Source organism: Drosophila arizonae, chromosome X, assembly GCF_054131065.1.
Source record: "Drosophila arizonae isolate 15081-1271.41 chromosome X, UAZ_ARI_1.0, whole genome shotgun sequence".
Lineage (NCBI taxonomy): Eukaryota > Metazoa > Arthropoda > Insecta > Diptera > Drosophilidae > Drosophila > Drosophila arizonae.
The window spans coordinates 26,289,819-26,308,746 of NC_142927.1; the positions used below are offsets into that span (position 1 = coordinate 26,289,819).

Sequence of the window (18,928 nt, forward strand, 5' to 3'; positions counted from 1 at the left end):
GGCAGTTGGCTGAGTCAGCAATCTGGCAACGCCAAGCATTGAGAGAAAGCGGGCAACTGAACAAGAATGAGATAGAAGATGAGAAAGATAAGGATAGGGAAGGAAGAAGGTTGTGGGAGCGGCAGTGGAAAGACAGAGAAAGAGAAAGAGTGAGAAAGAGAGATAAAGAGAGAGGGAGAGAGAGAGAGAGAGAGAGTGAGTTAAAATAAAACAGCGAGATAAAACGAGAGACAGAGAGGTAGGTAGCACAGGATTGAGAAAAAGTCGAATCAAAAAAAAAAAAGAAAAAAATATGTATACATATATATTCATAAAGATGGTAATATCTAAAAAGACACATGAAGAGAGAACGATAATCGGGAAGTGAGAGAAAGAGAACAACAGAGAAGGAATAAAATAGATATAGACGGAGCTAGAAATACTATATCAATGATGAAAGAGGAAGAAATAATTAATACTAGAAAACAGAGAAGGATTTCAAGTTTTTGTGCAATCAAAATTTAGGATTGATTGTTATAAAGAGATCTAGAAAATCTGGCTGCTTCGCTTCGTAAGTCAATTTCAAATGCACAGCTAACGAGTTGAATAGAGGTGTACTAACTACTACAGTAAAAGCACTAGACATATCTCTATGAGAATAGATTATATTTAGCATAGGAGACTGACAACCGAAGTTCTTGTTGGTAGATAAGAACTGAGAATGAAAGATAGAGGCGTGTCTTCGTTTAGAACTATATCATATCTACGTAAGTTAAATTGTATCGCTCAACAAATGAAATATTACGTTAAGGGATCGTGAGATGGACAGAGCGAGTGAGAGAGAGAGAGAGAGAGAGAGAGAGAGAGAGAGAGAGAGAGAGAGGAATCAAAATGAAAATCAAGTAAAAAGAGAGAGAGAGAGAGAGAGAGGAATCAAAATGAAAATCAAGTAAAAAGCCATAAAATAAAAATTGACACTTGAAATCAATTGCCAGACCAAAAATAGCCAAACAGACACAGATCCCCCATGTGTCTGTCCAGCTGTCTGTCTGCTGCAACTTGTTGCAGTCATAAATTGATCAACAGAGGAAAATATTGAAGAAAAACATTTCAGATGTATTTATATGGGTCACTGGGGAATCGATTGAACGTCGAAAAATCTGGCAAAACGGAAAATTGCAAACGAATTGAACAAGTTTGACAAGGCCTGTCGGGCACAGTTTGAGAGTCAGACATCAAATGCAAAAGTTAATATAGAGTTTGATAAGCAAATACTGATAACATCAATATTTACACAGCAAACGCACTGAGCTGGCAGGGCATAACTCAGTTGGTCACACCCGTTCGGGGTAATTGAGAAAAGCGATGAGACAAGTACTTCAAATTGCGTAAACTTTTTTTATAGAAGTTCAAGTCATTGAATTTAGTTCCTCAAGAATTAGAAATAAAAATAGGCACACACACATGCTCATTATCAGTTATAAAAATAATGAAAAAAAATATATATGTAGGTAACTAAAGAAAGCCCGCCACAATCTTTTGCACATTTTGTTTTTGTTTTGGTTTTTTCATTTAATATCTCGGTATAATAAAGCTTAAGCCAACGGAATTCATTCATGCCTTGGCCGCCTTAACAGTTATCTAGCTATATCTCATATATATTTCCATTCTATTTATATACCTGTCTGAGAAAATATTTGATTGATTAAACTATTGCCAGGGCGATCTAAACTAACTTAGCTCTTGATAAAATAAGTCAATCAACCATAGAAAGTTATTTGAATTCTGATTACTGAAAAAGTCCAGATGTCAAAAAATAGGATTGGCTATCTATGAATATTTATATATGCAGATATAGATATATTTTTTCTTAAGATATGTATATAACACAATTTTCAAATAGATCATATGTTACATATATTAATGTGACAAAGATCGGTCTAATAAAACGTAAAATATGTGAAAAAAAAAACTCTTTTAAATATTTTCAAGAAAAGATTTGTTTTCCTCTTTAAACAGCTTTGTAGAACTGAGCAATATGTAGCCGTACTAAACTTTTCAAATGCTTAAAAAAAAACTCCCTTTATACATAAAAACTCCTAAAAATATGGTTATTACAGAGTGTTAGCCCAAGCGTATGGCATATGCCCTAACATAGCACAATTTTAGCTTTTACCCACACGCCTAACTTTGACAACAAATTCAACACACTGTTAATGCGCTTAACAGAAACGTGCCGCAGCTAGGAGCTTTTGCTGTTAGGCTTAACAGCATGTTGAAAAGCTGCCTAACAGCAGACAGTGCTTGCACAACTGTAGAGCTGTGCACTTAGCATGGAACACAACCCAGCGAGAGCTTAAAAGCTTTTGCTTTTTAGTAAAAAAAAGTTATTTTATTGAAGCTATTGAAGCTAGAGACTTGAGATATGGAACACATACTCCATTTATAAAGTGTTAAAAATTTCCCGATCCGCCCTAGGGGGGGCGTGGCAAATTGGAAAATGCATTTTTCGATATACCATATTAGTTGACAAGCTGGAAAGCTGAAATTTGGAAAGTAGACCCGCATCGACCCCTCTAAATCACGAGCTATGGCATATATCTACGCCCATTGGGGCGTGGCAAATCGGATAAAACTCTATCTCCAAGAGTTTTAAAGCAAGAACGTTGAAATTTCGCACGTAGGCTAATGTTATGATTCTATAAAGATTAACGAAAAAATGACATGTCTTTGCCCTTTAAGGGCGTGGCAAATCGGAGCTGAAGATATAGTGATTTTTTAAATATTTTTTTATATTTTATATTTTGGACACTAATTATGCTAGAGACCTCAAATGTAGTATATATAATCGGGCTGACCACCCCAAACCAAAAAGCTGCGACAGATATATGTCTGCCCACAGGGGGCGTGGCAAACGTCAAGTTTATATCTGCTAAAGTATAATAGTAAGGGCTTCAAATTTGGATAGTTGAGTTACTAGTAACCTCCTCTATCAATGACCCAACTCGAAAAATACCCTTTAATTCTTACGTTATTTGAGCGTAAGCATTCAAATTTTGCAGTTAGGTTACCGTTAGCTCGTTCTAAGAACTAAAAATAAGGTGTCCACGACAGTAGGGGCGTGGCAAATCGCATAAAAAACATTATCTACAATATTTAGCTTCTAAATTGCTGATGGGATGTGAATGACTATTCCACAGTCGGTAACGCCCGACTACAACGTTCTTACTTGTTTTTATTTATTTTATAAATAATTATTTATAATATAAATTAGTCTGTTAATTAATTTGAAATTTTCGTTTTGCAGCAAATCTCAAACCTCGAGGACAATGACAAAATGTTTTTCGATGTGGAGGATCAGACGCCATTCACGGGGTCTGACAACCTGCAGTCGTATGCGCCTCTGATCGATGACTCCCCCGTGGAGGGCAACTGGTTCCATCAGGGCGTCAAGCGTGTGCGTCGCGAGCTCACCCGGCTCTTTGGCAACAGCGATGTCCATCACAGGCAGAAGCGCGCCAAGAATCCGGCTGTGCAAAAGGCCAAGCGACAGAATCGCATGATGACCCGGAAGCGGGCGTCCGACGATTATGAGAGCGAAATTGGCTCCGGAACCTATGGCGTGGAGACCGTTATATGTGAGTGTCCAACTGAGTCAGCCAAATGCAATTGGAATAGTAATTTGTAATTTGAATTTTCTCTTCTTCTTTTTACGTTTGCAATCTGTTATCATGAAACGCAGACCGCACACGATTCACCGTCAACGAGCCGTACTCGAACGACTTCAGTGATAAACAGAGCGAGCAGTTCCTCAATCTAACCGAGGAGATCAGCCTGGGACTGCGCGATCTCTTCCGGCGCAGCTACGAGAACGACGACGACGAAGTGGACTTGCGCAGCACTTTGCTGCAAGTCGGGTAAGTCCATTACATGCAACATTAGTGCCACAAACTGAAGTAGGCCATGCGCTGCTCTGTGCCTCTAGGCGGTCTATGAGAAAAGTTGAATGTGAAATTCGACTTGAAGTACATCAAGAGAAGCCTTAAGCTCTCTAAATATATGCGTTCTATATAGCGATATTCATCCATATTTAGTTTCATTTATTGAAAGAAAAAGAAAAGATTTCGGTTTGCCAAAACATTTAAATTCTGATTGATCTACCAATGGCACTAAATTTGATTAATTGATTGATCTACGTCATCACGACTTGGCTTGATTTAATTTCACTGAAGTTATTATTTCGTTCAGTCGTTTGGCTTAATTTCAATCAGCAGAGCTTGAGTCTACATTTAATTAAAATATTGATCAATCTGGTTGATTGATTATAGCCATTAAGCAATTCTTATAAATCCAATGGTGCCACCTAACGTTTATAAGGCACACGAACGATATGCGTGATAAGCTGAGCGAATGCAATTGATTGATTCATTCACATTAATGATTGACTTCAATCAATACTATGCAATATCATTATATTATTCTCTACCATATATGGACTAATAATGCGCAGAGGAGCTATGTGATTGTCAATCTGATTGATTGATTGATTGATATATATGTATACTTAAAATGAAGCTCTTGTCTTGCTCTCAATCATTCAGCTGCCATCTCTGATTGATTAATGTTTATCCAGACAATTTAAATACTTTCACCTTCTGTGGCTTCCATCCGATTAGTTCGAGAGATATTTGATTGTCAATCAGATTGATTGATTCGTTTAATGATTGTGATCCATATACCCTAACCACGCTCCACTAATCTTAACTAGAGCTTAGCTGCATCTCTTAATGATATGCAGAAGGACTGTTTGATTGTCAATCCGTTTGATTGATGAACTGATTGATTGCTTAATACATATATTGCAAAAATCAGCTGTCGCCATGCTCTCAATCATCTAATTACTATTCCCCTCTCTTGCCTAGGCCCACGAACGACAAGTACAAGAGCTATGTGATCGTCAACCTGGAGATTCCCACCAATGTGGTTGATTTTGAGAGTAAGCTGCGCGAACAGCTGCAGAACTATAATCGCATTGGCAACCAGAGCGCCTCCCTGGACGACGATTTCTACTTCCGCTTGACACTGGGTAAGTTTTGCCTTGGGCACTGCAAGCCATTTCAAAGTTCCTTAGAGCCCTTTTCGAACCGATGCTTTGGTGTTGGCCAACGTAAGCGCTCACGCACACTGTCAAAGCTTTCGGTCTAGTAGAATGATGAGCTTTGAAGCTTTAACCGAGACTAAAAAGCTTAACGAATCGCGCACTTAGCATTGTAAATAAGTAAATAAACCCAAGAGTATGTCGAACTGTTGCTAAACTTAAAACAAAAACAAAAAGCAAACAAAGCATAATGCACTCACCCCCTCCCAAACTCACACTCACACACACACACACACACACCTACACACACACGCTTACACAGATAACCAGTGCAGCAATCCGCGGGAATTCGATATTGAGGAATTCACCTGCGAGTCCGGCGAAATCGAGAGCATACCCTGTGCGAAAATATGCAATCAGCGTGCCGACTGTGACGACGGCTCCGACGAGAGCGAGGAGATGTGCCTGAATCGCCGCTTTCCGAATCCCTATGCACCATCGAAGGGTACGCAGAGCCCGTCCTATGCGGATGGGGACAACGATGCCGACAACGATGTGGATGCAGTTGATGAGGATGGCGATTTGGATGATGATGGCGATGCGGATGTCGACGGTGATGCCGATCTGGATGAGGATCAATGCTTGTCATTGGATCAGCCATTCCAGTGCATCAGCGGCCGGCCATATCAGATTTCCTGCGCAGACATCTGCAACGGCTACAACGACTGCGAAGACGGCTCCGATGAGAACCAGGAGATGTGCGATCGCCGCAACAATCCCGGTCTCTACAATAAGAATGTCCCCGACTGTGAGGAGGACTTCCAGTGCGAGTCGGGCGACAAGCTGAGCACATCCTGTCACAATGTCTGCAATGGCCGCGCCGATTGCGACGATGGCTCCGATGAGGATCCCGCCCGCTGTGCCGGTCGCCCTACCCAGGCACCCAGCAGCAATTCCAGCGATACCCGCCAGGATTACTGCGTCAAGGATGCGTTCTTCCAATGTCGCAGTGGCTCCATCCCGAATATACCCTGTTACGATATCTGCAATGGGCGCGTTGACTGTGACGACGGCTCCGATGAGGAGGCCGATCTATGCCGTCAAAACGTTCTCACCTTAGAGCCAACTTGCACCGGCGAGGGCGAGAATCGAGTGTGCCAATATGCCCGTCCCAACAAGGGTTCGTTTCCTCCCTCTCTCTCTCTCACACACACACTCTCTGTGTCTCGCTCTTACTATATATTTATATTTGTTGTCTCCGTTATTGAGCACGCTGTGTGTTAGGTCAGGGGAATTATACGAACACAATATGTACTAAATATACTAACACTAACCCACACACATACACACACACACGCACACATACACACTGACAAGCCCTAATCTCATTTGAAAGCATGCCAGACTAATGAATAATTAAAACGTAATCTTTTTGTTAGTATTAAGTGTGACTGTAACTGTGCTTCATTGGCTCCCACTCTTTCACTCGCTATGTCTATCACTCTCACATTTTCGCTCTCTATTCTCTCTCTCTCTTTCTCTCTGTGTCTTTACGTATTCAAAATTATCGTACGTATTGTCCCTACTCATACGCTGTCATCTTGTACTCGTTTTCGATAATCTCCAAATGGATATATGTATAGATCTAGATAGATATTTAGAAGATATATCAACGATCAGATCAATAATGACCAGATATTGGTTCGCATTAAACAAATCTTGTCTGGTCTATAGGTAAAACGAGTATATTGGTTTTATGCTATCTATTTGAGTATATTTCTACTCTATACAGAGGGCGTAGGAATTTTAAATATACGAATGAGATTCCTGAAAATGAATAGAGCTTATGTAAATATTGAGTATTGTATTTACCGTAGTTAGACAACTGATTTACCTCTGTTCGATAGATTCACTTAATCGGAAATCACTAGTATGAATCTTGTAATATTTGAAGTTAGATGCTTGATATTAAAAGATCCTATATGCATATAGATAATATAATATTGAGTATCTACAATAGCTGGAAATATAAATATAAATATATAAATATAATAGATCAAGTAGCTTATATATGCCCAAGCTCCTCAGGGCTATGGCAAGTCCTGCTCTACAAATAGGTAAAGCCGAAATTATAATGTTGTCTAGTATAAGTTTAAACCTCTATTGCAGACTGTTTTCACATTACTTTTTCTGATCAGAGCAAAGCGGCTTCAACTACTCTGAATTAAATAGGTCAAATCCCGTTTCTATGTTCAGTCGAATGTTCAAATGACTCAGCTCAAGCCAGAAATGTGACATGTTCTTGAGTTTGGTTGGAGCTTAGTCAACAATCGAATGAAAACGTTTCCACACATTACCCACGCTCTATCACTCGCTGTCTCTATCATTCTCTCTCTCTCTCTTTCTCTGTCTCTCTCTTGATATCTTTGTCCCATTCACTCATACATACTGTATACATCTTACGCTCTGTCCCTCGCTCTCTCATATAGTCTTATGAGTTTTGTTCAATGGTTTATATTTGATACAACATTTTTTGATTTAAAAGACTGCTAACTTTTCTTTTGACGTGCCCTCTATGTATATACACACACACACACACACATGCGCACACACACCTACACACACAACATAGATCCTAACGCCCCTGAAACGCCTGAACCAACAGACGAGGAAGATGGCTCCGGCGAACCAGAGTGCCGCGGCGATGCGACATTCTTCTGTTACCGCTCCAATACGCGCGTTTGCGACGAAATGACATGCGATTCGAAAAAAGACTGTCCGCACGGCGAAGATGAGGAGGATTGCGCCAAGGGTAATGATCAACAATTATTGAAACAACAATCAACATTTATGCATTCGCATATCGTTTCATTCGAGAATCGAACTGAAGATCTGTCTAGATCAAGTTTCATTGGTTCAGTCAAAAGAATTGGAATCAATCAAGATCTGAGATTGTCATCATCAGCATCATTGGCTTCATGATCATGTTGTGTCGAACTTTGTTTCATCAGCTATTTTCAAATCGATCTGTTTATGTTTATTTATTTACTGCCCTTTTTGTTCTTTTCTTTCTTTGCATTCGTTTTTGCTTTGCAATTTGTTGCCTTACTTAGTTTGCACCGATGAAGAGTTCAAGTGCGACGATACCTGTTTGCCCCTGCAAATGCGTTGCGATGGCCAAACGCAATGTAGGGATCAGACTGACGAGGCTGGCTGCCCCCCGAAAGAAATTGAGCAGCCCGATATCGATCAAGACCAAGATCAAGATCAAGAAAATGAACACGAACAAGAACAAGATAGAGATCGTGAACAAGATCGTCCGCGCATACCCGACTCCCCGCCACAAGGTGAGTTTTTGCTATTTTCCTTATTTTCCTAATTTCATTCATTTCATTAGTTTTAATTGATTCATCGAATTCGATTTAGTTTTTTCCATTTGAAAATTTTCAATTTCCTTGACTTAACTCAAAGAGATTGAATTTCTTTTATAGATTTCGCATTATTCATTTGCTATTTTATTATAATATTTTGCCCATAACTTATGATTTTTTGCTCCCCTTTACTATATACTATATATGGTATATATATACATATATATATTTGTGTGATGTCAGCGACGATCGCTGATCTCATTGGCATGGGGCCACGTGTCGCTATACAAAGAATTTTCATCATAGAAAAACTATTTGATAAACGAAAATCAAAAGCAAAAAAGTGGAAGAAAATATGTAGAAATATATATATACATATATTCCTTGTGTAATTGAGAAAATATTTAGCATAAACTACATTGGGCAGGGATAATTACAACAAATTTATAGAGCACTAATTCAGTAAATGCGAATTGATTTTCCGTACGTGCCGCTTGGCTGCCAACTGTGTCTAAATTACAGTAATACGCTAACGGTCTGTGTATATTATGTGGAACATATGGTGGATACTGTTCAAATAGACCAAAATCATAAAAGCAGCAAATCGAGCAATTTTCACAGAATTCCCGAAGGTGATTGCCTGGGGAATGCGGAAATGAAACACCCGGTGTGTGAACACTGTAAGATTATAATGTAAGGTGCTCCATTCTTAATTGTGCGCTCTGCTCAATACTTTGTGGTGGGTGTTTCATTTCCATGTTCCACTTGAAACGAGTGGGAATGAAACAAGGACGATCATCAATTCAAATATAAATACAATATATTGATTGTATGCTACAGCACCATTGGAAAGGACTGATGTCCCATTTCCAAACATTCCCTCAACTGTCGAGTTAAAAATTGCCTTCAATTATGGAATTGTAAGGAGTGGCGTTCCATTTCCGTACATCCCTAACGGAGTGAACTCAATCAGTATGGCTGCTTGTGTAAAATGACGTTCCACTATTCCGCCTAAAATAAGTGGAGCTTAGCTACATTCCAGTGTACCACTTGAAACAAGTGGCAATGAAACTAAAGCTACTGGCCCATTATCTATTAAAGCTTAATGCTGTAGCTAAACGTATGGCATAAGCATAGTATATGTTTTGAGTTTAATTTGCTATTGTTGCATTCCACTGTTCCATGATAGTGGAATGTGCCCAGCGAAACAGTGAAACCGAAACGGATTTGAAAGAACACTTAGCAAATGTGTCTTCTGCGATGCTCCGCTTCCATTGTTTCGTTTCTCTTACAAGCTCCTCAATGTTTCATTCCATTAAAGTTAAGCGACTTTTCGCCGTTATGACCCTGACCCGCCTCCAAATACTCGTCGCATAAATTGTGGAAAACAAAACACTGAACAAAATTATGAAAATTCATTTTTCCATTCTCGAAAAAAAAAGTGAAATTACAATTGTTCCCCAAACGGGGCAGCCAGCCACGTCCACGCCCACATCCACGCCCACGTCCACGCCCATGCCCATGCTCACGCTTGGCCAGCAAGCGCTCGTCTAATGAAAAGACGCAGGCAGCGCAGAGCCGAAATCCAAATCACAACCGCAGTTGTGCCATCCACCCCCACTCCAGCGCCACTCCAGCCCCACTCCAGCCCCACTCCACACCCACTCTAGCCCCACTTCAGCCCCACTCACACATGTGGATTACCATATTGCCATGAAATATGCCACAAATGCGAGCAACTGTATGTGCTATGCGCAAGCAACGGCCACTGAGATGCAAAAAGATGTTTTATAGATGCTGATTTTCGCCTGGTTCGCCGGTGGTGCAGGGTGGTGCAGGGTGTTGCCGTCGATTCTAGCTCAAGCAGCAAAAAAACAATTTGCAACAGATTAAAATTACCCCTAAGCGTATTATAAACTTAAATAATCCGCTACACACAGCAACAACAACAACAACAACAACAACGAACAACCAACAGCAACAACAACCAACAACAGCAACCATCAACCACCCAACTGCAGCACGCACCGCCCAGCCGCCCACAAGCTGAAGTGAGCTTTTATTTAGCCAGGCGTCGCTGCTTTTACTACTCGGGGGCGTGTTAAGTGCTGTCAACGAGATTAAATGCAATGTCAGAGGTCACAAAAAAGACTCACACACACACACACACACACACACATATACACTCACGCACACAGCGAGTGTCCAAAGTTGTGTCCTTGTAAATTTAATGAATTTTCGACACTTCACTTGTTGTTCGTTCGGCTTGTGTGAACAAAGTGAATTGTGAACTGAGCACTGAAGCTGGAACTCGAACTGGTTCGGGAACTAAATATATTAATTTCAGATGCCAAAGGCATGCATAGTATGTGACCTTAAGCTAAGCTGTATCTGAAATTTATATAGAGTTAATAATATATCAGACAATAGTGGAATATTTCCATCTTGTTTATTGATTTACAGGCAACAATTGCTAACTCATGCTTAGATATTGCAATCCAATGTCTGTTCTCCGATTTCTAGAATTTTTGCATTCAATTTTTTTTAGAATTTGGTTCAAGTTTGGCTATATTTGATAAGAGCCGCAACAAAATCAAGTTTCCATTGCCAAATATCAAGTTTTATTCGTATCTTATGAAAATTAATTCGATTTTATACATCAATATATATATAGATGCAAATATTTATAGATATATATATGTGTATTTGTATATAATGGTATATATTTCTATATGTAGTAAAAACTTCATAATTATATACTTATGAATATATAGGCTGACTAGGAGGATGACCTTTAGGAGATATTCTATATAAAATACAAATTAATATATTTATCACATATACTATATTGATATATTGATATGTGCTTAGGAGAAATGGAGCTTCCAAAGCGGTAGTACTTCCAAGTGATTACTTCTCCTAGGCAAGTAAGAGACTATGTAAGAGGTTAGGCTGAGATAAGATTATCTTAGTCTCCTAATAAATATTAAGCATTTAAAATGAAAGACTTTTTTTTATAAATTATGACAATAAAACCTATAATATCCTTATAGAGTAATTTCTTGTACTCAACAACTATCTTTCTTCTCTCTTTTGCCCTCACTTCTTCTCATATCAAGGCTCGTCTTTTTTGAAGAGCACCGACTACAACAAGCTAGAAACTGGCAAATGAAGTCATAGAATAGTAACCGATCTTTGATTCCAGCGTGAAATATTCTATATGGGTCTAATGGGTCTACTGTGCTGAATATAGTTTCATCTGTTATTCGGTATTATAGTAGTCTATAATATGCTATGTAATTTATGATTATTATATTATCTTATTATACAATATTATATTAAGCTAGACATTAATCATTATGTATGTCTCTACTAAATATATGAATATCCTATAGGTCGGGATTAAGTATAATGTGTGAACTCTATAATCGTTCGCACGGATGAGCATTCTACAAAGCCAATATACTCTGCTCATTTGGTGAAAGAGTATCAAAGAACAAAAGTACAGTTATGCATATAGAGATATATCTATATGAATCTTTTGCAATTGTATAGTTCCGCAATGCTCTGAAATTAATATGCTATTGTATCTATAGATACATTTCTATCTAGCTACATACACACACACTGATGCATGTATGCATGCGGCATATGTGTGTGTGTGCAGCGCATACAGAGACATATGGATGCATCTAAGTACCCGCATAATTGTTGAAAGAAAACTTCAAGACTGTTGCGACTGAGGCTGAAGCTTGTTAAGGTCGATTCTATTTGGAATAGAGAGTGTGAATGGTGGTGGGGTTGGTGAAGGGCAGGGGCGGGGGGCAGCTGGGTTAGAGGGGTGCTGTGGGGCTATAGTGGAGGCTCTGGAGTTGCAAGCACATTTGTATTTTATTGTTTTGTGGCTCAGTGTTGTGCAATATGAAACTGTTGCAACTGTTGTTGTTGTTTCTATTGTTGTTGTTGTTGTTGTTGCAAGTGTTGCTGCTGCAAAGTGCGTCATTTGAATCAATTGTTGTCGCTGTTGTTGTTATTGTTGTTGCTGCTGCTGTACTTGAACGCTGCTAAATTTTAATTATTATGTAAGCACACACACACACGCACGAGCAACGAAACACACACATGCACACACACGCACACAGCTCTCACAAAGTTGCCACACAAAAAGTTGGCGTTTTGATTCGAAGCAGTTGAAAAAAGGGTGTATGCATATATGTATGTATGTGTGTGTGTGTTTGTGTGTGTGTGCGTGCGTGCTGGCCTCTGCTCAATTTACAGTTATATTTCATATTGTTTTGCTTGTTGTTTGCTGCTGCGGTTGCATTTGGCTTGGCTCTTGATTAAATATTTTGTTTATAATTGTTTGGCATCGATTCTTGTTTTTGGCGCTTGCCGCTTGCCACTTGCCACTTGCACTTTTGGCCCACAAAGCGGGCAGTCCACATGCCATCAACCACAACCCATCCACTTGCTGCTCGCCTACCTACCACCCTCCCCCCCCCCCCCCCCCCCCCCGTCACTACCCACAACCTGTGCAACACTCTGTAGCAGCAGCAGTCAATTAGCAGCTTTGCTCGCTGTGCTGCGTTAAATGGCTGACGATTTGGCTGCTATACAACACCCACACCCAAGCACACACACACACATACGCACACTGACATACCCTCACACATACTCGCAGACAAGCTCCGGGGACCGCATATGCAAATTGAATATGCTAGCCAACGCTTTTCTTTTCACACTTCAAGCCAAAATAGCTAGAAAAAAACGAGCATAGAAAGATAAAAACCTGCGCAAAAAATTAAGGCAACGAGTGCAAGACAACAACAACAACAACAACAACAGCAGCAGCAGCATCAGCAACAACAACAACAAGCAGCTAGGGCAACAGTAACTGCTGTTAAAATCATAAAAATCATAACAGCAAACAACGTAAGCACGGACAACAACCCATCCCCTCACACACACACACTCACACATACTCAGGGGAGTTATGCATGTCTGATAAGCTTAGCAAATATGAGAGAATTAAAAAAAATAAAGATGAGAATCTAAATATTCTTGTGTGTATATATAGTTACAATATATATGAAGTATATGTTTGAGAGAAATTTGATGAATCAATCTCTCTCAGCTGTTGTTGTTATTAATTGACTGAGCGAATCTAAGCTTGATTGATTGATTGATCTACGTATGAACATTCGAAAAAGATTGATGGACTGACACTGACTGAATCTTGGAGCGACTGATTGACTGACTTTCCAAGACTGCTAAACTAGATGTTGCCCGATTACTGATTGATTAATTGATTGCATTTAAATTTGGTGGCTGACTGATTCATACACAAAAACTGACTGTTGTCAGATTGAAGTACTACGTAATTGACTGAATCATAGTTTGATTGACTGATTAAGCTGTCAATGCTAAATAATTGATTGGCAGACTGACTGTCTGAGACACTGATTGATGCAATGATTGATTGATTGAATTTTAAATGCCGAATGATTGACTATTTTCTTGACTGTTTAGCAAGCTGATGACTGATTGATTGAGAGACTGAATCGTCGATTGATTGCCTGATTGAGTCACCAATGCTGCATGATTGATTCATTCTGTTTGGTCAACTGACTGCTGAACGATTGATGAAATGGCTGATGGCTTGATTGACTGACTGAATGCTTAATAGTTGATTGATCGGTGGAATGAAGATTGATTGACTGTCTGATAAACTGACGGTTTACTGATTGACGAACTTCTGATTCATTGACTGTCTTATGGCATTTATTAGTCAATTTGGCTGATTATCGGACCTGTGATTGATTGACTGTTTGATAACATGACTACGGGTATTGACAAGGCGATTGTTTGAAGAGTTTCCACATTTATAGCTGCTTGGAAACATAGCTGCAAATTGAATGATTGATTGATTGATTTACTGGCCTTTGATCTAAACAAATTGTATATGATTGTGTTGCAAAGCCGATGGCTAACTATAGATACCCTTTGTCAGGCCTTTGCTTTCAACTTCCTCGGCTGCTGAATTTGTTTGTTTGCTTCATTTATTTCTTTATTTATTTTTTGTTTGCTGTGCATAAAATTAAAATGCTGTTGCCCTGGCGCTGCTGCTGCCGTTGGTCAAAGCTCAAACGACTGGCGCAGGCGCAACATAGAGCCCAGCCACATGTTGCTGTCGCTGAGCAACAACAAGCGCCGCCTAATCAGCAAGCGGCTCAATGCTGGCAACATGTTGCTGGCAGTTGAGCCATCGGCATGTTGCCAGGCCACGCAACCTGGTTGGCTGTGCCCGCTGAAGCGTCATGCCTCTACACCAACACCATCGCGCCTCGCGACACCCACCGATGCCCACAGCGTAGCCATGGCCGAGCCGAGCCAGCAAATGACCAAATGCCGAACGGCTCGTGCAGCTCGTTTCGTTTGTTATCGCTGCGTGTGCGTCGGCTGCTTCGGCTGGCCGCCGTAGCGTTGTCGTGCTGCGTTGCTATCGCCTCGCTAGCTTCAGCAGCTTCGGCTCGCATGTCGTCGCTGTCGTTGTTGTCGTTGCTTCGTCGTCGTTGTCGCTGTCGTCGCCCAACAACATCTCCTCCGACGCAGGGCGTTCGCTTGGGTCGCTGGGCGAGTCGATGCCGGCGCTTACTGCATCGCCGCTTCGTCAGTTCAAATTGAAGCGTTTGCGTGTGCGTTACGTTGTGTAGACTGAGACTCGTGACTTGTGACTTGGTGACTTGGTGAATTGTGACTGTGACTGCGACTGTGACTGTGACTGTGGCGCGTGTGCAACCACTCAAATCGTCAACTTCTAGTTTTTTTTTTTTACTCTAAATTATAGAAAGATTGTCCAAACAATTCCAACAAAAACCTTTCAATTTTTTTTCTTGTTTTTTGCGTAAGTTAATGTGTGAAAAAAAAAAAACAAACTAAATTTTTAAATTGTGTTGCAATTGGATTTTTTGCAAAATATGAATCAATTTCTGGACCAAAGCTCTTGGAGTGTAGCCCTATTGTAGCGCCCGAAAACAAATCCCTCTCTCGATCTTGAAATTAGCTCTGTACTCCTTTTGGAACTGTTTTGCTCCAGTACGAATGATAACGAAAACCGAAATCGTTTAAAAAATTGTATAAAAATTGTTCTGCATTCGTGCTCCAGTTTGTTTTTAAAATTAATGTGTAAGCATTTGCAATTGTTTTGAAATAGTTTCAGCTCGTTCAACTGTTCTTCAAATAAGTCAAAAGACAAAAACTGAGAAAATAGTAAAGTCAAGTCAAAAATTGTCGCAAAGTTGTAAAATTCCTTTTGCAAGTGTTGCAGAGTTCTTGGAAAACAGACGAATTTTATAGCGCTTTGATATTCAAGTAGTTCCTGGGAGCTCTAACTTGTCTTGAGTGAAACAAGCAGATGCTTGAATAAGGAATAGATATTTTCAAATATATTCCAAAATAAATATAGACATATTTCCTTATTTCTAACAATGTTTCAAATATTTCAAATGAAATTTTGAGTATTTTAACATTTTTACTCAGAATGAAAAGAAAGTTTAAGTTCCTTAATGAAATAATTTTTTGAATCCAGCCAAAGTTTCTTAGGTTTTCAATATATAATTTTTTCTTCATTAAGAGAAGAAATTGATCAGAAATTAAGAAAATAAAGTAAAATAAATAAAAAAAATTATATACACATATATATATTATGTATGTATATGTATAGCATGATTAACATATATATAAATATAATATATATTATTACTTTAGCCTTTTACAATACATCGTTAAATAAGTCAAGTTTCAGTAAAATTTTATGCTTGCCCAAAATTTTTGACTCCCACTCATTTAAATATTTTTTCTAAATTATTTTTTCTTAAAAAAAAAAACTATATTTCATATGGAACTCTCTGAAGATTTTTAAGAGTTGTCAAGAAGTTGCTCAGCTTTCACTATACTTTACTATATATGACAAGCGATGTTTATTCATTGAATGAAGGATATAATTGGAAATATTTGTATATACATATAGATATCTGTATATAATATATGAAAATATGCAAACATTATAAATTATATGCATACGTATATATATATATATATATATATATACACAGAGAATACGTGCGAGCGGGAGAGAGAGAATGGGAGGAAGATATCGTTTATAACTCGCTTGCCAGTTGTTCGAAAAGAAATATTTTTGCAACATCAAATACAATTTGCAACTATGCAAAAACATCTATATATATATATATATATATATAAAAACATCTATATATATATATATATATATATATATATATAGATGTTTTTGCATAGTTGCAAATTGTATTTGATGTTGCAAAAATATTTCTTTTCGAACAACTGGCAAGCGAGTTATAAACGATATCTTCCTCCCATTCTCTCTCTCCCGCTCGCACGTATTCTCTGTGTCGCTGCCCTGCCCTGCTCTGTTTGTTGTTGTTGTCCCCAAAGACGAGAAAAGTCGCTGAGCCAGCGCTTAAATTCAATAAATCTGCCTGCGGACACTAAACGTTTCTGGCACTGATCGCGGCTCGTGCATCTTTTGTATCTGACAGATACAAAGATAGAAATAGCAACAACAACAACAACAATTAGTGTCGAAAGTTGTGCAGCCTGACAAATTGCCGACAAAATCTAAAGAAAAACACCGCAGCGCACTTTTCCTAGCAGCTCCTTACTCGCTCCAATCTCTCTCTCCCGCTCACTCTCGCTTATTGCTTCATTTGGAGGGGGTGAGCGAGAAATCGTATAAATAACAGGCCCGAAAACAGGCACAAGCCGAAAACAATATATATATCTATATCTATATATATTTATATATATTGTATATATTTGAATAAAACTATTTTTGTAGCTGCCTTTTACGGATTTCGAATTTCGATTTTCGGATTTCGGATTTTCAATTGAGAATTCCAAAAAATTCCTCGCAAAGCAGCTGTGAAATACTTTTTTCCTCAACATATATTCAATATTTTTGCAGCGTTTGCATTTTGTAAATGTCCGAATGTGTTGTTGTTGTTGTTGTTGTTGTTGAGGATCGTGTTGCTTGTGTGAAAAGGTTGCAATTCTCGAAGTCTTCGCTTGGGTTTCCCAGGCCTTGGCCAGCATTTGAATGGAATGCCACGAAGTGGAAGAAGAAGCAGAGCAGAAGTAGTAGCGTGGCCTGCCGTTTAGTGAGTATTCAAAGTGAGCAAATTGTGGCTCCACATGAGGGGAGGGGAGAGAAGAGGAGAGGAGCGGAGCGTAGCAGCTGCTCCTGCCCCACATTATGCCTCATTAATTTTAATCACTTTTCAAGCGCCAAAAAGCGAACGCTTAGTCAACTTTTTAATGATGAGATCTTAATATACAAATTATATATGCTAAGTTATACACACACACACACACACGCACATAGCGAGTGTGGGTGTTGCAGCAAGCGCTTCATTACTGGCCACAAAAACGCAGGAAAACAGAGCCTGAAAAGGCAGCCTGTGCAGGAGACTTGAATGGATGATTTTTTGTAAACAAATTTCATATGCACTCGAAAGGCGAAAGGCTTAGAAGACAAAATACCCTGTTAGGCAAGAGCCTGAAGAGTTGCTTGTGGCTATAGTAGAATGAGGGAGGGGTTAGAAGACAAAATACCCTGTTAGACAAGAGCTTAAAGAGTTGTTTGTGGCTACAGTAGATTGAGGGAGGATTAGAAGACAAAATACCCTGTTAGGCAAGAGCTTAAAGAGTTGTTTGTGGCTATAGTAGAATGGGGAGGGGTTAGAAGACAAAATACCCTGTTAGGCAAGAGCCTGAAGAGTTGCTTGTGGCTATAGTAGAATGAGGTAGGGGTTAGAAGACAAAATACCCTGTTAGGCAAGAGCTAAAAGAGTTGTTTGTGGCTATTGAAAGTATGTCTTATAGTAGATCGGATCAATGTAATTATGTAATATTAATCTAATAATAATAAATATAGATCTTCTATATACGTATTACTCATGCCAAGCTCTAAGAAAATTATAAAATCAATTAATGTAATTTCAAATTGAAGATTTTCTATATGAATGTATTATAATATCAGATCCATAGTTGCTAAAGCTTTTTTCTGTTGCATCAAATATTCCAGGCGAGTTTTGAAGCAAACCTATACAGATACTCGGGCTTTTTTTTGTTACATTAATAATTGCAACTACCCGGCATTGCACGGCCTAAATATTCACAGTAATCGCGAATGCTGACCCAAAGCATCTTAACTAATTGTTGGGCCAAATAAATATTGTATGGCTCCAGCCCAGGAGGCTTACGGCCAACAAATGCAGTTTGTGGCAGCCAGTTTGCTGCCCCATTGTGTGTTGCAATTCTGTGTGTTGCCAATTATTATGCGTAACATGTTGAGTAAGCCAAAAATGAATAGGAAAAAAAAAACTGAGCTGAAAGAAACCAACAAAAAAAACTATATAACTAACTAGATAAAGAAAATTGCGCG

At 39.1% G+C, this 18,928-nt stretch overlaps 1 protein-coding gene across 10 annotated transcripts in view; it reads left to right on the forward strand.

The window, feature by feature from the left end:
• trol (terribly reduced optic lobes) overlaps nucleotides 1–18,928 on the forward strand; it is a 124,229-nt gene that overhangs the window by 38,206 nt on the left and 67,095 nt on the right. For 9 of the 10 annotated variants that reach the window (XM_089473567.1, XM_089473569.1, XM_089473565.1 and 6 more), the window contains exons 3-8: nucleotides 3,287–3,617; nucleotides 3,722–3,896; nucleotides 4,902–5,065; nucleotides 5,400–6,257; nucleotides 7,710–7,889; nucleotides 8,191–8,424. In XM_089473567.1, coding sequence (XP_089329693.1) covers nucleotides 3,287–3,617; nucleotides 3,722–3,896; nucleotides 4,902–5,065; nucleotides 5,400–6,257; nucleotides 7,710–7,889; nucleotides 8,191–8,424 — 1,942 coding nt within the window. Of the gene's footprint in view, nucleotides 1–3,286; nucleotides 3,618–3,721; nucleotides 3,897–4,901; nucleotides 5,066–5,399; nucleotides 6,258–7,709; nucleotides 7,890–8,190; nucleotides 8,425–15,114; nucleotides 15,353–18,928 lie in introns of those variants that run through there. The other variant, XM_089473574.1, reaches the window with a different exon arrangement.